At 48.1% G+C, this 22608-nt stretch overlaps 1 protein-coding gene across 1 annotated transcript in view; it reads right to left on the bottom strand.

The window, feature by feature from the left end:
• Positions 1 to 4270: 4270 nt before the first annotated feature.
• The window catches only part of LIPC (lipase C, hepatic type), a 152422-nt gene continuing 134084 nt past the window's right edge, over positions 4271 to 22608 (bottom strand). The window contains exons 7-10 of the mRNA XM_025999557.2: positions 22205 to 22453; positions 11827 to 11944; positions 10135 to 10353; positions 4271 to 4635 (exon numbers count right to left, since the gene is read on the bottom strand). Coding sequence (XP_025855342.1) covers positions 4524 to 4635; positions 10135 to 10353; positions 11827 to 11944; positions 22205 to 22453 — 698 coding nt within the window. The 3' untranslated portion in view covers positions 4271 to 4523. The remainder of the gene's footprint in view (positions 4636 to 10134; positions 10354 to 11826; positions 11945 to 22204; positions 22454 to 22608) is intronic.

Raw genomic sequence — 22608 nt, 5'->3', positions numbered from 1 at the left:
TTTGTGATAGACCTATACGAAAAGTGAAAATGCAGTCAAGGAACACAAGGACATTTAATGAAGTGACTGAAGCAGAGGCCAAGCCAGGCTGGGAGGAGGCTAGTGGGTCGGAAAAGATGGCAGTGTCCTTGAGGTGGGAAGGGAAGCCACCCCCTACACCAGCCTGGCTGTGCTTTTGAACGGGATGAGGAAGCCGTGAACTCTGTAGTGAACAGATTTGGTAGGTGGAGTTTACAATTTAATCGGAAAGACTAGATGTACCTCTAAAAAGATGACCCACAACTTGTTAGTTCAATATGTATTTGCAAGACGACAACTCTGTGCCACATTGGGTGACCGGTCCCACAAATCGCCAGGACAAGGATGAGGTGGCGCGGGCTCCAGAAACTCAGTGATCAACATAAATAATATCTTAAGGCAATATTTGTCAAAGATCAAAATGAATGAAAAAAAACTATGATGAATAAAATATCAAAATTTTACATAAGGACAGGATCAGTATTACTGATTTCTCGTTTTGTTCATGGTTCCGCAGGACCTGGCCACAGACCATTTTGCCAGAAGAGTGAAAGGGCGTTAAGAGTTATGTAGAACAGGGTGAGCTGATAGAAGTTTGCAGGGGGTGGGATCATCCTTGTTAAATTCTCCCCGATGCGGTTACACCCAAACTGGGAGGAAAGCCTGTCAAGAAGCTGGGAGAAGTGGAAGAGGTGTGAGCAACAGAACAGGTGAAGGCCCAGAGGCAGGAGAGAGCTTTGCACTTTTGAGGGAACCGAAAGGGGCCCTTGTGTCTAGACCCACCATTCTCAAACTTTGGTTCTCAAACCCAAGGACATGTTAGAAACATCTGGAAAGCTCTGGAGTCTCAATGCCTAGGCCTTGCCCAGACTAAGTAAAGGAAAATCTCTAGGGTGGACGCATGGGTGGTTTTTAAGGGTTCCAAGGCAGTTCCAATGTGCAGGCTGAGTTGAGACCTGGTGGATGGTGGTGGAGGGAACCAGAGCCAGAGAAGACTGGAGGGAAGAGCGCAGATTGGCTGGAGGCCTTGGAGGTTGGGGTCATAATTTGGTACTTTTTCCTTTGAAGGGCTTTAACGCCAGGACAATGATAGGATCCGACCTCCCCCTTACCCCTTTTTTCAAAGCTCACCCTGGCTGCTGTGATGAGAAGAGTGGATACAGTGGGAAGAGGTGGGAAGTTGTTGCAAACGTCCAGCGAGGAGAGTGGTGGCGGGGGCTGGACTGGTGGCAGCCACAGTGCAGAGATGAAGACGTGTTGAAGGGTTTGGTGATTCTTCGATCGTGGGGGCCCAGAGGAGAGGAAACATTATGAATGACCCCACCTCCTACTCACACACACATACTCAGTGTCGGGCATCAGCAGTTGAGGGGTGGTGAGGACATTCATGAGCCACAGAGCAGGAGGCACGGAGACCCATGGGTTTGGGAGGGTAGGGAGGTACAGCATAGAACATTCTGGGCTTATGAGACATGGGGCACTGCTGCACGGGCAGTTGCATCAGCGGGGGAGCCCCGCGCCAAAGCCCACAGAGTCAACGAGAAAGCCAGCACAGTGGCTGCGGTTGCCTGGGGAGAGAGAATGAGGGAGCAGAGGAGGCCCAGCCCCGGGGAGAGCCGACCTGGAACAGTAGACAGAGGACAAGGACACCCAGGAGCCAGAGAGGCAGGAACAGGGATGACACACTAGGGAAGATCCCCAAGGGCTGGGCGGAGCTAGGAAATAACTGGGGAGAAGAAGGGGCCTGGCTGGAGACAGGCCAGGACGCAGTTGGGCAGGGTGGAGGGGATTGAGGGGAGACGGGAAGAGAGAGGAGGCGAAACAGAAGGCAGAGCTGGGAGAGGATGGGGTGCTGGGGGGCCGTTCATCATGGGATCGGGGCACCAGTCCCTGGTACCCTATACGCTTAGCAGATAGCTGGTGACTCTCGGGACTGCCTTGGTGTTTCTTGCTCTGGCTTGTCTCTGCCTCCCACCCACCTGACTTTCCTCCCACGCGGCGGGTGGGGTGCGGCTCTGCCCCCGGATCCAGGTGGACAGGGGCACAGTGAGCTTTGCAAGGGAGGAGAGCGCGTGCATTGCGAATGAATGGAGAGCAGTTGGCTTCTCCCTGACTTCGCGCACCCCCAAGAGCCCAGCTGCCGTGTAATCGCCGCTCTCCGGCTCGTTCCTGGTGCTCTCTTAGAAGTAAAAGCACAAACGGGCTTCCGCCTGAAAGGCAGGATGCCAGCATTATCTTTCCCGAGTGGGCTCATAAATACACATTCTGGGGAGAGAGGTGCGCATAATCAGCGCACGAGCCAGCGTTTTGCATGTGCAATGAACAGATGTGGCTGCATTATTCAGTTTCCCTATTTGACTTCCCTCCCGAGATGTGCTTCAGCAAATGGGATGTCGATGAACACAGCTTCCCAAGTGGAAATAACCCATGCCAAGAGGAGTTTCAAACGTTCCATTTGTCATGTTGGTTGCTTATGGAGTTCTCTGCCCCAAATGTTATGACGTTGTGTCACTTCGGGTGTTCCTCCTAGACATGAAATAATTTCTATAATTATGTTTTGTGTGAAACGACATTAATACTGACATCAATACATTCACAGTCTAGTGAAGAAATGTGGGTCTTAACTCTGCCCTCTATCTTCTTGTTTTTTTTTTGTTTTTTTTTTTTTACGTATTGCCAAATGTGACATTCATACCCAAAGTGAGTGAATAACATACATATGTACCGTTTTAAAAAAAAAAAAGGTTATAAGTATGAACACCTGAGCATCCAGCACCCAAGAGTGAGAAGCACGGTCTTGCTGGCAGCTGGGACTCCGGGGCGCACGTCTTGCTAGAGCTCCCACGGCGCCACTGCTGTGCCAGTGGTTTTACTGCCTTTAACTTAGAGTTTTATCACGTATATATTCATCTCGAACAATATAGTTTAGTTTGGCTTGTATTACACTGGATGTATTTTTTGTGTCTTCGTGCCAACATACAAACCCACGAGCACTCCCTTAAATTTTGCACCCTGGGCGCCTCACTGGGTATCTTCACCCTAGAATCGGCCCTGTTCCTATAGCGTGTGTAGCCTTGGTTCATGGTTGTCCCCTCTGGTGAACAGTCCATTTGTAAGACTAGACCACAGTTCCCTTATGCGTTGTACTGGTGGCCATTTGGGCTATTTCTGGTTGTCACGACTCCAAGGCTGATACGGGTTTTCCTTTCTGTGCTTCCTGGTATACGTGTGCATCGACTCTGCAGGGCGGATAGCCAAGAGTGTCTTCAGGTTGTTTTTAAAAAAGTGTCGCCTTAAATTCCTTCTGGTTAAGTTAATGATAAAACATGCCCAATCCATGCAAATGTGATCTTATTGTAAATCTTAGCATTTTAGACATAGTGGGACATGTTCATTTGACTGTCATTTCTGGACACACATAACACACTTGACCCAAAAGTGTGGGCAGGTACTTCTGCAGGCGGGATTGGCATTCGGGACAGGAGGCAACATTGGCCAAGCTGTTTTTCCTCCCTATTACCCCACCCCCGTCTTTAGTTTTGTGGGTCTTTCCAAGGGAAATAAAAGCGAGTCATGCAAGGCGGTCTTAAATCAGAGGCATCAGAGGTGGGCATCTCTTCAGGATTTGTTTTTTACCAGCTCAGGTTGTATAGTACGCCCGGTGTGCTCTTCTTCTTCTTGAGTTACTTGAAACACGTACACAAGTCATGACCATGTCTAGTGTTTCCTTCATATGCTTTGTGGTGGAATTTGCTGGTTCAAACATCATCGTTGCATTTATTGGACAGTTTGAATTTGCCTAACTCTTTGAGGTAAACTTCCAGTAGCTTTTGTTGCAAGCATCAGTAGAAGAGAAAGATTGTATTTCTTGCGATAGTAATTTCATTGTTAACATGACCAACTGTCCAGCCTTCATGTTGCCATTCGTAGTTTTAGCAGAATTCTACTTTTATGGGTTGGATTCAGTGAAATAATTGTATAATCTGCATGATGGCAGCTATTAATTAGAATTTTTCTTCCTGTAGTGAGCTGAATTGTCTTAAAGCATGTGTATACTTGGGGACATACAACTAGTGATTAATTGGAATGTCATTTTACTGAAACATTAGTTCTGTCATAAAGAAGTACTTCTCCAGTGTGGTTCAAAAATGGATCAGAACAAACTAGGAAGGAAATATGGGAAATTTGACTTAATTGTAAAAGACATTTTAACTCAGGACAGTGGATTTAAAATGGCTCTTCTTGGTACTTATGTTTGCATATATTACCATTTAATCAAAGATACAATCTGGAAATTTTTAGTTACACCAATATTTGAATACTGTTACATAATATAGTTTTTTAAACTGCTCAGTTTAGAATAGTGAAACACACTCCTCCTTTAAAGCTAAACTTTGTTTAAACTTTATGCAAGATTGTTTATATAACTTGGGTTTCCAAAGAAAGTAACCATTCCAGATGAGGAATCAGATCATTTATTCTTCGCGCTGGGGCTTCATGAAAGCTCATCTGATCTTCCTCTTCAATTTTTGAGAGTTTATGTCGCACCTCACAAAGGTTTTCTCCTGGGTTTGGGGGAGCTGTTGACCATCCATGTTTTCTGAGCAAAATGCCATTCTGAATACAAAACATAGAGCAAACACGGCATTAACTTTTAGCTGGAGCTTATGGAAAAGTTTCATCCTTCGTAAATAAAAACTCAATTTATGTAATGCATGCTATTTTCTTTTAAAGATTCCATCTATTTACTCATGAGAGACACACACAGAGAGAGGCAGAGACCTAGGCAGAGGGAGAAGCAGGCTCCCTGTGGGGAGGCCCACGGGGGACTCCATCCCATGACCCTGGGATCACGCCCTGAGCTAAAGGCAGATGCTCAACCACTGAGCCACCCAGGCGCTCCTGTGCATGCTATTTTTTTTTTTAAATTAGATTCTTTGGTGCACAAATATTTTCATAACTTCAGAGAAAAATAAAACCCAAGTCAGTGAAAGCAATCAGTGTGAGGCTGCTTCCTTAGAGCTCCCTGCACTGGGGTGATTTCAGCTCCCTAAGAACAGAAAGTCCCCGGGGCAGTTCTTTTTCTCCCCAACTACAGCTCTTCAAAGATTTGAGGGGAACTATTGTTCCTTTCACTGCATTGCCCTGACTCCCGAGGATGCATGCGCAGTTCCTCCAACAGGCCCTCACCAGGCAGGCTGCTCTCCCCAGCCTTCCTTCTTTGGACGTGCTCCCGGTTGTCAGGGCTGCTCTTGGAGGGCCCTGGGCCCAGGCCGCAACACCGGCCTCTGCGGAGCTCAGTCCCTAAGGCCCACCCCTTCCTCTTGTTGGTGCAGCCTGGGTGCTGCTGGAGAGGACATCACTGTGTGTTTGGGTCTCTCTTGGAGACCAACCCTGAGACTGCTTTGACTGACTGCTCATTAGCTTGGCCTGAGATGCTGTTTGGTGTTGCTGGCCTGCGTCTACTAGGAGACAATGATCAATAGTTACGAAGAATTCCTGTTTGTGGCTCCTCCTCCTCCACTCCCTCCTCCCCCTCCTCCAACCCCTCTCCCTCTTCCCCCTCCTCCTCCCCCTTCCTTTCTCCCTCCTCCTTCTTCTGTTCTTCTTCTCCTCCTCCTCCTCTTTCTTCTTCCTCTTCTTCTTTTTCTGTATTGCATCTAAGGTCAAGTCTTCATTAAATCAGATTTTTTAAATTAAAATAGTGTGTAAGCCAGATTGGAGAAAGACAAATATTGTGTAATATCACTTATATGTGGAATCTGCTACTCCCCCCCTCCAAAAAAGTAAAATTCATAGAAACAAGTAGAAAAGTGGTTCCCAGGGCCTAGGGGAGGGGAAGATAGAGAGATTGGCAAAAGTATACAAACTTTCAGCTATAAGATGAATAAGGTCTGAGGATCTAATGTAAAACAGGGTGACTGTAGTTGGTAGCACTGTAATTATATATGCGTGAGGCGATGGATGTGCTAGTTAACCTGATTGGGGGGATCCTTTTGCATGTATATGTATATCAAATCACAATGATGTACACTTTAAATATCATAATTTTATTTGTCAATTATATCTCAGTAAAACTAAAGTTTAAAATGTGGTATGAATAATTTGTGAATGCAGTTGTGAAAAATTCAAATGCAAATAAATGAAGTCCAATATCAAAGATCCTTTTTGCCATCAACTTTCACCAATATCATTCCCCTCTACTTTCCTGGTTTGGTTTATGTCTCTCCAGACCAATTCCTTTTTTTATTTTTTCTTTTCTTTTTTTCTCCCTTTCTATAGATTTATTTATTTATTAGAGAGAGAGTGAGAGGGAGGGTCAGAGAGAGGGGGAGCAAGAGAATCTTAAGCAGACTCCCCATTGAGCACAGAGTTCCACACGGGGCTCGATCTCACAACCTGAGATCATGACTTGAGCCAAAATCATAAGTCAGATGCTTAACTGACTGAGCCACCCAGGTGCTCCATCTCCAGGCCTATTTCTATGCATTTACACATATATCTGATGTTCATATGAAAACATAAAGAATTTTTAATAAAAGTGGAATTATAATGTATATATTTTTTGGAAATTATTCATTGTCATCAGTGGACCTGGAGACTTGTTCATCTCACTACCTATAAATCTGTTTCATTTTTAAAAAAGATTTCATTTATTTATTTGACAGAGAGAGAACATAAGCAGAGGGAGTTGCAGGCAGAGGGAGAGGGAGAAGCAGACTCCCCACTGAGCAGTAAGCATGACTGCTTACTCTGGGACTCTGGGATCATGACCTGAGCAGAAGGCAGATGGTTAACTGACTGAGCCACTCTGGTGCCCTGAGTCTGGTTCATTCTTTTTCACCTCCTGCACTGCATTCCATTGTATGGATGTACCGCAGTGCATTAGAGCCATTTTCCTCTGATGAAAATTAAGGACATTGAGGTTTTCCCAATGGTTTACTATTGACAGATAGTACTGCAACAAACATTTTTGTACATGTTTACCTTTGGTGGATATTTTGAGTATTTCTCCAGGATAGACACCTAGAGTTAAAATACTGGTTATTTTTTACATTAAAATTTTGATAATATAAGCTCCATGAGACCAAGGGTTTTGTCTATTCTGTTCACTGCTGTGTACCTGGTGCCTACAACAGTGCCTGGTATAAGGTAGGTGCTCACCAAATCTTAGTCATTGAATGAAATTCTGCAGAAGCTCCCTAATTTGCACTCTCACAAAGAGCGTATGAGAATGCCTGTTTCTCCACACCTTTACCGACTCTGGATGTTGTCTGTTTTTTAATTCCTGCCAAACTAATAAGTGGCCAATGATAATTGCATTGATTTTTGTTTTGCATTTATATGATTACTGTGGAGATTGAACACTTTCTCATTCTGTTTAGCTGATCGCTTTTTATGTCCTGCTGTAGAACCAATGTTTGGTGTCCTGTCTCTTCAACCACAATAGGCCCTCTCACCCCTGACTTTGTGCCTTTGAAAGAGAAAATCACCTCTCATTGAATTCCTCCTGTGGAGACACGGAGTGAGTTATTTAACCATTTTTTGTTCCCTGTAGTTAGCAGAGAGAGTAAGAGTATGAGGTTGAATGTTTGCATCCTGGCTCTGGGATTATGATTGGTAGAGGTACTCAAATATTGGTAGTTTGTTAATAGTCTTATGAGATACATTTATAAATTCCATTTATCACTAAAGAACTGAGTCTCTGAAAGGTGCAATTAGTGTCTGAGGCTATATAGGTGGTGAGCAGCAAGTGGAGTTTGAGCTTAAGACTGGCAGACACAGGTCCTCGAATTCCACCTACCATATTGCTTTGCTCGCTGCCTGTCCCTCTGGGAATGCTCCTGGCCCCCTCTAAAGCCTGATGTAGCACAGCACCGCTGAACTGATGTCTTTTTTCAGGCTTCCTAGCTCATGCAATACTAGACCTTCACTTATGCCACGTGAACAACTTGGCCCAACTTGAGTGCCAGCAGCAGCACCTGGAGTTTGTAAGAGGTGCAGAACGTCAGCCCCCCGACCCCAACCTACATTTTAATTGCATTTTAACGTGATTCCCGGATGATCCCTGTGCATGTTAAGGTTTGAGAAGCACTGGGATGGAGCATGTTATTAGTAAAATTAATGTGTCTGGTTTTCCTAATTAGGTCCTGAATTTTCTTTATGCTAAGGGCCACACTTGGATTTTTTTTTTTTTTTTTTTTTTTTTTTTTGGTATCCACCAATGGTACCTCATGCTGTGAAGACCCACAGGAGCCACTGAGTACTTGCAACTTAAAAAACTATAGGTCCCACAATCCCTCCTCTTTTCTCAGTGTGTCCCTCCTTTAGCTCTGAGGAAGGGTTTGATGTGCATATATATTAATATCCAGCATTGAAACTCTGCTGGTTTAGACTAAGGAGAGTCAGAGATTCATGGGGCCAAGATTAATGGAGGAAGGAACTGTTGGAAACACTGCATGGGCAGCAAATAGGCAATGAATCAGACAAATCCTGAGTCAGATCTGGGCTTGGACAGTTGTCAGCGATGCCCCTCAAGTTGTGTAATTTGTGTGAGCCCCAGTTTCCTAATCTGTAGAGCCAAGACTACCCATTTCAGAGCATCATTGCGAAGGCTACCGGAGATGAATATTCTAGACCCAGTTCCATGGCCACCGTGCAGTGGGAGCTCTGGAAGCACCATTCCCTTCCCTCTGCTCTTTCCTTCTTCAGAACCACATGGGTAAGCCCCCGTGAGAAGGTTGTAGTGTGTTTTCTACAGCCTTTCAGGTCAAGTCACGGAGAATTGTCATGATGAACAGCCACTGGAACTGAAGAATTACCCTCTAGCTGAGAGAATGCGGGGAGGGCTGGCTTTCAGAAGGAGAGCTCTTCGAAAGGGCCAGAAAGTCATGCAAGAATAGCTAAGTGTAGAAGAGAGAAGCAGTTTAATTTTCTCAAATTGATCATGTGGAGAAATCTGTTGGCAGGCTGCAGAGTACGCTCTTAGTAATTGCCAGGATTTTGTATCCCAGGGAGATAAAATCTCAGAGCGCTGTTGATCGGGGAGCCGGGGGCATAAATCTGCCGTGGGCCTGCTCCCGGCCCTGGAGCCCATGCTTCACGGCTCCACACTCCAGGGAGGAGTGTGGTTCAGAGGGGAGAGGCTTGCTGCTTTCCGTCTCTACTGGGGACAAGCCAAAGAGAGAGATGGGCTTCCCAACAAAGGAAGGTGGAAGAGGAGAGACAAGTTCCCTGAATACAAGGGAAGAAGGAGGAGGAAGGCTCTGGGGAAGGACAGATTTCCCCTTTCATGGAGAACTGTGGAACTGTAGAAAAGCCTAGTTGCCATGGCAAAATATCTTGGGCATCCCTTTGCTCTGCTGACAGGACTGAAGGGACAGCTGGACCACCCTCTCTTTCTTTTGTGTCGGACTCTTTCCCCAACCCTGTAGTGTCCCCTGGGGACTTTGGGGCCAAGGGAGCTGTTAAATCACACAGAGCAGAGCTTTTTAAGGCTACTCCATTGGCTCACACCAGAATTTCTTAGGGCTTTTATTAGCAAATGTGTGTCCTGGGTCCCCTCACAAATCACTGGGAGTCAGAAGCTCTGCAGGTGGTTTCAGGAATCCTATGTCTTTAATAAGCTCCCCAGTGACTCTTTGGCTCTCGAGGATTTGAAAGGCGCCATAGCAGAATGCGGTTTTGAGATTGTGATCTGTTAAAAGCATTTCTCTGGGTAATAAAAAAGAAATGTCACATCTTGGTCCTTGTCCCTCAAAGTGCGGTCCTTGGACTGCAGCACCAACAAACATCTCCTGGGGATTCACCTGCGTGCTGGAGTTTGAAAAGCCCTGGGCCAATGGGGTGGTTCTCAAACTCCAAGGTAGGTAGCCCTGAACCACAGGCAGCGGGGGAGAGGTTAGATTGGGGGTCATGAGACTGGGCGCCAGTCCTGGTCCTTCCATCTGTGGCTGTGTGAACTCAGGATGGTCATTCCACGTGTTTGAGCATCTGTATGCCATCATTAGGACACGATAGTGCCCACTTTATGATATAAATGTAGGTGTTAATTGTGGAGGGGCCGGCCCATGAAGATGCCTGATAGGTGTCGGGGGAGGATGAGTCAGTACTCACCGTTGTTGGGTTTCTCCTGCTTTGACTTTGATGGTGTTTACAACAAGGCCTGAGTAGAGGGGCCCCCTGCTCCATGGGATGATGGTTTGGACCGTGTTCCAGACATTGGTCCATACTGAGCCATTTTCCCACTTGAACTTGATCATGACCAGCTCACCAATATCCAAATCCAGTGTGATAAGAAAGGAATAGGTTTTATTACTAGTAATTTCTTCATCCCTTGAAGATACAAAGGAAATCAGATCTAGTTTATTTGTGACAGCAAAGACATGTTGGGCATATTTAGGCTGTGTTGGGTTTGCCCGATGACTTGGGAAGGTCTTTTCTGCTGCATTTCCCAAACTGGTGTGGGACAGACTATTAATATAGGGGAAACCATGTCTTTCTGGGTTTGCATATTTAAAGGGCTCTGAGAGTTTTGCCATAATGATTCTGGTAATTCTGTTTAGCTCAGGCTTCCTTGCTTCAACATTAACAAATCAGGAAAACTGCCCCTGAGAAGACAGTGGGGCTTTGGCAATGACCTCTGGGCAGTTCAGCTCCCTGGAGGTTTGATTAGCACAGTAGAGCCGCACCGCACTCTCATCTCTCCCCACTCATGCTTTTTTCTCCCCATATAAATGGAAATGACAATGTATAACAGTAATAGAAAACCACATGTTAAGGGATGCACCAATTTGGAACACGATTTAAATGCAGATTCTCAGATACCATTAGCAGGTTTACTCACTAGTCTCCAAGACATTACCATGTCCTAGCACGGACTGAGCAATGAGCTACTTATTGCTCAGGAGAGGTCTGGGACAGTGCAAAGGTAACACTGGATTTAGGGTGAGACAGGTGGATGGAGGGTTCCTCTGCATGGTTCATCAGAGCTCTTCCTGTAGAAGGTTGTAAAGAATTGTTTAGGGATCCATCCACCCTGTGAGGCTGTGGGCACCCTAGGGCTAGGGTCCCCTCTACCTCTGAGGCAGAGCGCTGATTAATACTTGTCACATGACGCAATCTGTGTGATGATCATAAATACAAAGCTGGGGGAGATCTTCCGGAGGTTGAGGACTGTCCATGGGGTGGGTGGAGGGCTAGTGTCACTTCCAAGGAAGAGCCCACGGTGAGGATCGAGATGCTGAGAAAAAGCCTTTTGCTGGTCAGTGAAGATGGGGAATCCTCAAGGGGGGCATGAGGCCCCGGCTCACGTTTGGGCAGGTGTGTAGCAGGGCAGAGGATAGACAGGTAGGGCTGCCAGTGCAGGCTGGCCAACATGGGAGATTTGTGCCAAGTTGAAGCCAGTTTTATTTCTGGGTTACGATGTTCAGAACTCACTAGAAAGGAGCTCAGAGCTGGCCTGTGGACACCTGCTTCAGCCCTTACTACTCCTCCCTGCCTGCCTCTTCTTCCCACACCGTGGTGGGAATTTGCCACCTCTGGCTTCCCTCTCTGCTCAGCTCATATCACAGTTAACCCATCGTAAACCCAGATAATCTCACCATAAAGCAATGTGCGGGGCAGGGTGAGGCTGAGGAGGGATGAGAAGGCACTGGGCCGGGGGCGGACATCCCATCTGACAGGTGTTTGGGGCCGAGAAGAGTAAGCTGTGTCTGGCCTGGCCCTTGCAAAGTAGGGGGTCCATTTAGACCCTGTGAGAAGAAGTAGCACGTCATCACCACAGATAGGGTTGCATCTTATACTCACAGAGTGATGGTAATTTTCTGGTTTTCCTCTTTTGTTCCAAGGAGTGTCATGGTAAAAGTTGGTTCTACTGGTTTCTCAAGTTGGTTGATGAACTGGATCTTGAACTGGTAATGATACACTAAAGAGAGAAGGTGGAGGGGGAGAGGGAGAGAGAAAAAGAATTTAAAGAGGATTTTTAAAATTAAAAACTTCATATTTTTAACATCTGAAAATGCAGAGAGAAAAGTCTAGATAAAAGATACCAACTTTTTTTTTTGTTGTTCCTGGGCGAGGGGATTATAAATGCTTTGGGTTTTTTTTTCTTTTTCCTTCTCTGCATTTACTAAATGTTTACAGAGGATGTCTGGTGTGTCTATGATAGAGTAATAAGTATAATCTAACAGAAGACAGTATAGAAATATGGTGTAGCTAGCATCCTCACCCCTTTCTGGATGCAATCCCGTTGGAAAATTCCATATATTGGGCAAGAGTCTCCTTTCATAAATTGAAAGATATTATCGCTTTGAGGTGCCTGATAAAGGCAAGGGAACGTGTTGCCATTTTTCACTTTTGCCTCTGGTCGATGGGGTCAGTTTTGGGGTGGCCAGAGCTCCAGTTAAGAAGCGTATGCCCTAATGACCACATCTCTATGTTCTGGGGCAGCTTCTGGGCCCTATGCTCTGTGGGGTTCAACATGCACATTTCCAGATAGAAATAAGATAGCTCTAGTTCTAGCACTTGGGCCTAAAATGTTTCCATCTTGTCAAATGTTCCGAATGTCCTTCTACTGGGTTTTTTTAGGAGAGGGTAACTTCTTCTACTCTTCTTTACCTAAATACAGTCTATATTTAATTCATAAAAGCAAATCGCTTACTATTACACAGGTATTGTTCAACATTTTCCACTACATCCTCTCATTCACTCACCACAACAATGCTAAGGGGTGGGTATTGTCATCATCCCTGTTCAATAAATAAGAAAGCTGGCACCCAAGGAGGGAAGGGACTTGTTCAAGCACATCGCAGAGTCTGTCTCTTAGCCTGGGCCTATAGCTATGCTCCTAAAGTGCCCTTGACTTGCCTGCATCGTTGCACCTACCAGCTATGCGGCTCTTCTCGAAATTACCCCACCTCATTCCGAAATGAATGAACTTGAACTTTTAAGTGTTTAAACCTGGGACCATAGGTTTATACACCCTAAGGAAAAAGTTGAAGTATGGAAAGAGATTTAAGTTCAAAAGTGTCATAACAGAATTGTTTAACTGAAAATAAATCAGAAACACCTGAGACAGTCACCAGTTGAAGAATGACTATGGACTAATCAGGACAATTATAAGAACCCGCCATTTAGCTTTTTACCGTGTCCCAGACACTGAGCTAACCGTGTCACATATTATCTCATTTCTCTTTACAACAATTTTGTAGGACGCCCACTTCATCCTCGCCCTGCATCATTTCACAAATGCAGAAGCTGATGCTGGGGAAAGTTAAATAACTTGTCCATTGTCATGCAGCTAAGAACTGGGGAAACTGCAATTAGACTTTAGTCTGCTGATTCCGAGTTCGTATTCCCTACCATGTGATTTACTCTTATGAAGTCATTAAAAGATATTTTTGGAGCAATTTCAATCTTTATGAAAGAAGTGGAAAAATAAAACCCCAAACAACAACCAGGACACAAAATTGCATATCTAACATGAGTCCAACTTTATGAAGCAGAATGCACAGGAGGGGGATTCATAAACACGTAACAGTGCTTATCTTCGGGGAGGAGAGAGGGGTAATTTTTTATGCTTCTTTACACATCCCTGAAAGTTCTGGGTTTTCTACTATATGCCTGTATTCTAATTAGACTCTTATGGGAAAAATAAAAAGCTTTTCAGAGTATTCAAATGAAAGCAAGAGGACCAGAAGCTGTGGTTCCAGACTTAGAGGAGCTTGCTGCTGGGAAGCAGAGTCACTTTGGTGACTCCTGTCACTTTCTATCTTCTTGTCTTGTGGGCATCAATGTCCATGTCTCCTCCCCTCGAGGGCAGTCTCGGTGTCATCTTAATGCTCCCATTTCCACAAGTCAGAGTGTGCACCGGGCACCTACGGGGTTTTCAGGGGCTCTTTGTGTGAAGATAAAGCAGGACATAAGCTGCATTAAAGACCCTACCTAGGGATCCCTGGGTGGCGCAGCGGTTTGGCGCCTGCCTTTGGCCCAGGGCGCGATCCTGGAGACCCGGGATCGAATCCCACGTCGGGCTCCCTGCATGGAGCCTGCTTCTCCCTCTGCCTGTGTCTCTGCCTCTCTCTCTCTCTCTGTGACTATCATGAATGAATAAATAAAAAATCTTTAAAAAAAAAAAAAAAAAAAAAAGACCCTACCTGGAATGGGAATAATGAGAAATGGAGATCCTACTACGCATTAGGCTACATGCTAAGCATTTCACATACATCATTTTTGGTTCTTATCACAAGACTACATAAGGTTAATGTGCTGGATAAGTCGAATTTTCTACCCCTATCCCTGCTCTCCCCATCCACGTCTGCCCACCCCATGGCCTGGAGCTCCCGGGCCCCCTTGCCAGATGGTTTCTGATTGGGAGGCATGAGCAGGAGAAGAAGGAAGAGCAGAGAGAGCCAGGGAGTTTTTTCTCCACCCTCTCCTGCTTTGGAGCCTGACCACGACGTAGCTGTGGCCCACGACAACTGGCTGCCCTGAGCAGCCCCTGCTCTACAGTCCTGTTCTGGGCTAGCCCTCCCCTCGCTCCTCCAGGCCTGTGCTTAGATTCGGGTGTACTGGCAGGCCCTGTGGGGCTCCTTCATACTGCCCACCCTCCATAAGGGGTCCTGCCCACCCTCTCAAGCTGACCTCGGCCAGCAGAGTCCTGTTTTCTCCAGAGACCTGGGGTGTCAATTATTCTGGTGGATTAGACAAGGGAGCAGAGATTTGGACACACATCCTAGGTCACCCAGAGAGTTACAAGTGGAGCCCAATATGAACCCAGGTGTCTGTCGGATTCTGAAATCCCCTTCCCACAGAGCCTCCTGGGGTTCTCGTTCTGCAGGCTCAATCTGCCCTGTGAGAGCAAATGGCAAACAGCCCCCGAAGAAGGGCTGCCGTCAAAAGCTTTCTGCAATGAAGCCACCAAGACAAAGTGCCTGCGGCTGTCACTCACTGGTGTCCATCCTGGGCGACCACTGCTGCAGAGTCTTCCTGCCTGTCCCCTGAATGCCTAGCCCCCGGGTGGGGATAAATGTTTCATGTCCCTGCACTGGAGATGGGTTTTCCTCTTGCTTTGCTTGCAAATCAAGAGGAGGAGATGGATTCCCACATCAGAGATGCCACGATTCCACGCTTCTGGGGGCAGGTGTAAAATCCAGGGGTCGGCTTGTCAGGACCCTGTTGGCTTCCCATCCTTTTTTTTTTTTTTTGTCTTTGTTTTTGTTTTTGTTTTTTGCTTTTGCTTCCCATCCTTTGAATGAGGACTACGTGGCCTCCTGCAGTGTCTCCCCCGGGTGGGGCCCGTGCAAGAAGTCAGAACCCCAAAGGCGCAGAAGTGGCGAGGAGCCTGAGCCCGCCGGCTTCCCAAGTGCTCCTGAAAGATGTGCGGGCCCTGGAGGCAGACAGGGCTGAGGGGGCGAGGGCACCCCGTGTCTGCAGGAGCCCTGCTGTAGGACTCAGCAGGTTGACGGCATAGGCAGTCCCAAAGTACCCGCACCAGGAAAGTCACTTTTTTGGGAAGAGATCTTGAAATGACATAACTTTTGCAAATATGAAAAAGCCTTTCATACTGAGAACTACTTAGATGTTCTTATTTCAGATTGTTGTGGGTTTTTTTTTTTTTTTTTAAAGGAAAAAGAGACAATTTGCCTGTCATTCCCTCTCCCTGGCCCCCAGGACAATGATGCTGTTACAAAGACTAAGGGAGAAAAAGCAGGAGTAATTTTGCTCACTTTCCCTCGTGACATGTTTAATAAGGATTTTAAAAAATGATTTAAGAAAAATGCTTTTGATCCTGTGACTGCAGAGGGGCCAGCCCAACGCATTCCTTGGTTCAGGCAGGAGAAATTATTTTAGGTCTTAAAGATAAAGAGCATGAAACAGTCCATTAACCCGGAATGAGAGCAGGCAAATGCCACCTAGAGCAGAGATGTGAGGCCTCTGGAGATTCTCCTCAAATACAGGGTCCTCCTGAGATTCAGATACTCTAAAAACTCGGATTCTGATCTCATGCAAACCCCACTGGTGTCACAGAAAAAACAACCACTTAAGTTTCTTTTTATAAGCCAGCCACTGTAGACATGGGGTTGTGGAATGTATGAAAAGAGAATATTTTGTTTCTTCCCCTTCTTCCTCTTCTCCTTCTCCTCCTTCTCCTCCTTCTTTTGTCTCATGGGAAAAAAAAACAAGAAAAACCCCCCAAAAAACCCAACCAATTCTGGATCATTAGATATTGGCCCTGGGAGATATTTTGACTCTCTTTGCAAACATCAAAGAGGCCTTTTTCTTTCAGTGTATCGATTTTCTTTCATGAAGATGGGAGGAATGAGATCTCTTGGGGTGTCTTGCAGCACCGAGGGCTTGTTCCTAGACACGGGATGCCTCTGCCTCGAGAGGGAGGCTGTGGATCGTGGGCAGTGAGTGGATGTCCTGAGGACGGGACGGTGTGGGGGTTGCCCGGCGAGGGCCCAGCGCTCAGAGCAGGCTGGAGGAAGGACGGCAGGCGCAGGTGGTTTTGGGAGCTTGCGTATTGTGCAGCTACGTGCTTATGTTGGTGGCCACATTTGGGCTTCACAGCACCATGTGTGTGACATCCTTGCAGCGCTTCAGAATGAGCGTCTCCCAAATGTGCCACTTTGACCTGTGGGTTATTTGCAGCCAAAGACAATCAAAGCCCAAAAGACTCAGGTTTTACCTCCCGCTTATCTGCTTCTAAGAATTTAGATAGGAGGCCTAGTCCAGGAAGAGAGCTCCTGCCACAGCCAGCTGTGGAGTCTGGGCTATGAGGTGTGGTAAGCCGGAGCTCAGGGCCTGTTGCTTCCTCCTCGCGTCCTACCGTCTCTGCATGCTGCGACAAACATTTGTTTCCCAAACATTGGCTCTTCCCATCTTCTTGTGCTTTAACTTCCTTCTCTTTGAAGCCCCACAGCCCCAACCCCCTTCTCTTTAGCTCAGAATGGCAGACAGGCCTCAACTGCCTGACTTCTTGGCAACTCTCACGTCTCTGTGAGGCTCTAGTACACAGGAAATTAAAATTTTTCTCCTGTTAATCTGTTTTATGTCAACTTAATTGATAGATGAGCCAAAAGAACCTAAAAAGGGTAGAGGAAAACATTTCCTCCCTTATACCCTGATGTCATGGGATTGGATGCTGGCCTTTTCTGTAGGCAGCTGCCTCTTCCGCTAGGGGTAGGATTGGAGGAGTGAGTGTGTGTGTGTGTGTGTGTGTGTGTGTGGTAAAGAGTGTTGTGCTGACTGGCATCCTACTGCCCCCTGTTTGTGCTTCCTGTGGGAGGGCAATAAGGGCCCTCAGCTGAGGTCCTGGAGTTCTCTCTCTGCCACCCACCACCACGTGGTCATGCGCATTCCTAGCCTCTCTGAATCTCAATTTCCTTATGTGTAAGATGGGCATCAAGAGGACTCTTGGGACACCTGAGTGGTTCAGCAAGGGACCCCAAGTAGTTTAAAAGTGAACTTGCATTTCTGGGCACCTGGGTGGCTCAGGAGTTGAGCATCTGCCTTTGGTTCAGGTCATGATCCTGGGGTCCTGGGATAGAGTCCCACATCGGGCTCCCCCCCGGGGGAGCCTGCTTCTCCCTCTGCCTGTGTCTCTGCCTCTCTCTGTGTGTTTCTCATGAATAAATACATAAAATCTTTTTTAAATAGAGGACTCGAACAGGGCTGTTGTGAGGATGTGATATGATGAGATGGCATATATAAAAGAGCCCAGGTTCTAGATGGTGTTAACCCAGTGGCACCTATTCCCCTTCCTACATGCTGAGCTGACCAGGCATGGCCCTGAGCTGCACCCATAGGTGTCAGTTTTAGTGCTTCACCCCCGTGCTCCTCCACACACAATCACTTTGTGGCTGAAGAAACCGAGACCCACATAGGTTTTGTCACTAGATCAAGGTCACCTATATGGTTGACAGCAAAGCTAAATTCTGGACACTCCTTCTTCCCAATCTCAAGCCTGCACTGGCTCTACTACATCCAGTACTTTTTCCAGATCTCTCCCTGGAAGTTAGTGAAAACCTTCCAAAATAAGTAGCGAAGGGATGCCTGGGTGGCTCAGTGGTTGAGTGTCTGCCTTTGGCTCAGGGTGTGTTCCCGGGGTCCTGGGATCGAGTCTCACATCGGGCTCCCTACATGGAGCCTGTTTCTCTCTCTGCCTATGTCTCTGCCTTTCTGTGTGTCTCTCATGAATAAATAAATAAAATCTTAAAAGAAAAAAAAATAGTGGATAAAAGCCGATGCCAGATTCCCCCAAGTCAGAGTTGGTTTGTTGTCTCACCCAGAAGGAAAGAGTACTCAAGCCAAGTCCTCTAAGGTGGAATGAGGCCCAGAGTGCAGTGAGAGAGAGAGACGGAGGAGAGGGAGAGTTGCAGGGAGGGACTGGCGTTGGTGGTCGTGTGGAGGCTGTGTGGAGGCCATGTGGAGGCCATGTGGAGGCCGTGTGGAGTGGAAGAGTAAGGGCCGTGAATCAGGGCAGCCTGGGGTCAAGCAAGCACTACACTGGCTACTCACAGACTCTCCATTTATTGGAAAGTTCACCATAATCAGTCCCTACCCCCACCCATCTCAGTCTCTGTCCCTCTGCCTCTCTGTCTGGGCTGTTGTGAGGATTATATGATAAAGGGGATAGTTTGCACAACATACCCAGTGTAGAGCCTGGATGGAATAGGCCCCCATAAGTGCCATGTCCCCCCCCACTCCCAGTGGCCTTGTCCCACTGCTAGAGGATTAATGAGATAAGGCGCTTGCTAAGCAGAACTCCCTCAGGTTGGATATGTTCCTTCCCTTCTCTTTTATTTTTTATTTTATTTTATTTTTTTTTCTTCCCTTCTCTTTTAAAAAACAGGCTCCCAGACTGGTGAGGGCTCTTCCTGGGAGCATGAAAATGGAAGTGGGCCCTAGCTGCCTGTGTCACTTTCCTGGTGCTCTTCCGCTGCTGCGTACTCTCCCAGTGAGCACCGGGTTCTGGCGAGTGGGTGCAGAAAACAGACCCTTTGATGGTTTTGTTGAAATATCTTAGGAGCCAAAGGAATGAGGACTAAGTTAGTCACCCGTTGTGAGGCTACAGTCCGGAGGCCCTGTTTATCTTGCCCAGCCAGATCCCGCACTAAAATATATCGTACAATTAGATGTTCTCGAAAAATATGAATTACGGGTTCTCTGTAGCCAGGGCTGGGCAAGTCTCTTTTAAGAATCTGTAAGTATTCATCAAATGCCAGTGAAATAGTCGGGGGAGGGGGCAAGTCAGAAATGATCATGACCATGATGGGCGGAAAAAGGAGTAGTTATGGTGACCTAGATTAAAGGCCTGTGCCTAGTACTGTCAACAGAACTTCTTCTGTGATGGTGGAAGTGATCCATTTCTGTGCTCTCCAGTATGGCAGCCACGTATCTGAGCACTTGAAAGGTGGCTAGTGTGATTGGGAAATTGAACGTTTGATTGCATTTAATTCTAAGTAATTTAACTAGCCCCAGCTACCATACCGGGTGACGTAGGGTTATACGGACTGCAGCATCCCATAAGCAGCTGCTCCCGAACGGGTGGCGTCTCACCTGGGGACAATTTCCAGTCATAACCTGGGCAGCTTAATGTGACTCTAGGGATGCTACTTCTCACTAGCGAAAAGATTAGGATTTTGCTCATTGGAAGGACTCAAACAGAATGGTGGGAGAATTTGGAAGGCCCAGAGAAGGGGAGGGTGCAGTGCAAGTCACAGAGCCTCTGTTAGGGGTCGAGATGGGTTCTGACCAGTTTCAGGCAGCTCTGCCGCACAGCCCCCGTGTTGTTGGCCTCAGGGGGGTCTCAGCTCATCAGAATCATCTGGAGCAAGATGAGTAGTTGGCAATAAAGGCCCTTGAGTGGTTGTCTCTAAGGGAATCACGGCCTGTCTTCCTAGGATGGTGTTGAGCATGCATGTGTGGAGGGGGCTGGTCCCCAGTGAGCCCCATGAGGTAGGGACTCTGACTACTCTCGCTCTATTTATGCTTGAAGAATAAATAGAATGGATGAACACATTGGTTTTGGGTAGCTGCTAGGGTGGGATGGTGCTGCCCTAATGCAATTCTCTGGCCCTCCTTCGTTGAAAAGGGATCCTTGTGAGCTCACACTAGCAGTGTGTGCTGGTCAAGCAGCTAGGTCCTTGGCAAAAGGGAGGAACTCAGCTTGGCTATGCCTACTGGTCTCCGTTTCCCCTCTTCCTCCTCTGCAGGCATGCCTGCCTCCCTCCCCATCTCCAAGCCCCCAGTAGATGTCCTCCAGCTGGACCAAGCTCCTCTTTCAGGCACCCCCCCACCCCAAAGCCCTGGAAGGTGACGAGTAGCCTCCTCTCTTCCTGGCTGAGCTCAAGGAGAGAGCAAAACCTTCCCCTTCTTCTCCCCTCCCTCCTTCACCCCCACAAACAGACAAGGGGCAGGTTCCTGGGGTTAAATAAAATCCCTCAACTAATTGGCTGGAGGTCTGGGTCTACATGCTGACTCTGCCAAGAATTCACATTGTGTTCCTGGGCAAAGGACTTCCCCCCTCTGGGCCTGGGGTCTGCGTCTGCAAAACGGCAGGGGAGAAAAGCCTCTGGAAACGCTCACGTTCCACGATTGAAAGTGGATCCAGGGAAATGTGATTATCGGAGGGGCTTAATCACTCGGGGCAGCTCTGGCATTTCAAAGAGGAGCTGGTGAACCCAGACGAGTGTCTAATTGGCAGCCTGCCTGGGGGAGCTCTCTGCAGCACGAGGCCTTCCAAGTTCCTCGGCCTGGTTGGGCTGGTACCTCGGCCTCCACCGGGGAAGGGTAGCCCCCCCCCCCCCCCCCCCCGCTGACCCCTCAGGCAGGAAGGGCCCGCCCTCACCGGGTGCTCCTGCCTGCCCCAAACTTCGGTCACCCCCGGGCCTCACGGAAGGGAAAGCTGGCTGGAGAGCAGAAGTTCAGATAAGCAGGAATCCTGTGCGTAAAAAGTAAATCGCCTGGGAGCTTGAAACTGTGAGTGTGCTAATAAGAGGAGCACAGCCCTGGAGTCGGATGCACCTGGTGCTCGGCCCCCCTCCAGGCTGCCTGGCCACGGTGGTGGTCCCCCCAAGCTGTGCACCCCCCCCCCCAAGATGAGATCATAACCAGCCCTGCCAACCTTGCCGGCTGCTGCAGGAACTGCAAAGAGGTGACGGCCGCGTCTGCTGTTTCGTGCAAAACGCTGTGCAAATGCAAAGCGGGGCTGACAGTGTGTTCACCTTCTGCACCTGCAAATATTGGTAAAGCCCCAATGGCAGGCACCGGTGAGCATGAGCAGTGACACAGCGGGGACGCTAAGTCACCCACGAGCTGTTTAAAGGGTCAGACAGCAGTGTTACTGGTGACAGGTGCCACCTTGTTCACTCCTGGAGGACTCAGGCTTCAGTGGAGCATTTCCCTACTGGCTTCAGCCCCCGAAGAAGCACAGCTCTGACCTCCAGCTCCACCCAGGGAGGGACTGGGGCTCAGCCTCTGCCTTGAGGTTAAGGATCTGATGAGGAAAATTGGAAGCCCAGCTTCATCTTTGGGGGGGAGGCTCAGTAAGCCAGAGATACCCCGGATGATCAGTGGATCCAAACTTTGGAGGAAATGAGGGGCCACAGACATAGCCTGGAGCCTCGTTGGGTCCCAGATGCTGTGAGCAGAGCTGGAAAGCACTGGGCTCCAGCGGGGGTTCGCAGATGCATCCAGGTTCCTGCCCCAGGAGACCTGGGTGGTGGAGGGATCTGCCCAGGGCCCTCCAGGTCTACCATCCTGGGGGACCCTGGAAGTGCATGAAGAGAGGCCGATGCAAGGATTATTCCAGAAAGGATCAAGGTTTTTCCTCCTGCTGCTCGGCAGCCCGGGGGACATGCTCTTGGGAATGGAGAGAGAGGCTGTGTTGACATCGCCATCTGGGCTCTGTGGTTTCAGAAACACTGAGAGGCAGGGCCACTGGGTGACGGGCAGGAAGGGGGGCACGCGATGGGATGAGCACCGGGTGTTGCAGGCAACCGATGAATTATTGAAAACTACATCTGAAACTAATGATGTACTACATGTCGGCTAATTGCATTTAAATTAAAAAAAAAAAAAGAAAGAAAGAAGAGGAAGGAAGAAAGACGGAGAGAGCAGAGCGTGAAGCGGGTCCAGGACAAGGCTTGAGGGAGCTGCGCCCTGGGCCACCCGCGCTCACCTTTGAAGGGGGACTGGGCGCGCGTGGCGAGGAAGAGCCTCTTGCTTTTCCTGCTCTGCGGCCCGCGGCGGGCGTGGTAGCCCAGCGTGTTGCAGCGGTGGCCTCTCTTGCAGCTCAGGCACAGGCCCTGGCTGAAGCTGTCCATGTCGCCGCACTGGTAGGCCGTGCTCTGCAGGCTGGGATGCAGCAAGGAGTCGATGAAGAGGTGCACCGACCGCTCGTGGGAGCATTTTATGGTCTGAGTGATGGCTGCAACACAGGGCAGGGAGGCCGTCGTCACCCCTCCAGCCCAAAGGGCCCTCCGCTCAAAGCATTGTCCTGCTTTCAGCGCCCATCAGTGGCCCGTTGGGGAGGAGGGCTGGGGTTGCTGGGGTTGTGACAGTGGGAAGCAATCACGGCCTGGA

The sequence above is a fragment of the Vulpes vulpes genome, chromosome 15 (assembly GCF_048418805.1).
Source record: "Vulpes vulpes isolate BD-2025 chromosome 15, VulVul3, whole genome shotgun sequence".
Classification (NCBI taxonomy): Eukaryota; Metazoa; Chordata; class Mammalia; order Carnivora; family Canidae; genus Vulpes; species Vulpes vulpes.
Note: the sequence above shows the minus strand (reverse complement) of the source record. Positions and strands in the feature narration are given on the sequence as shown.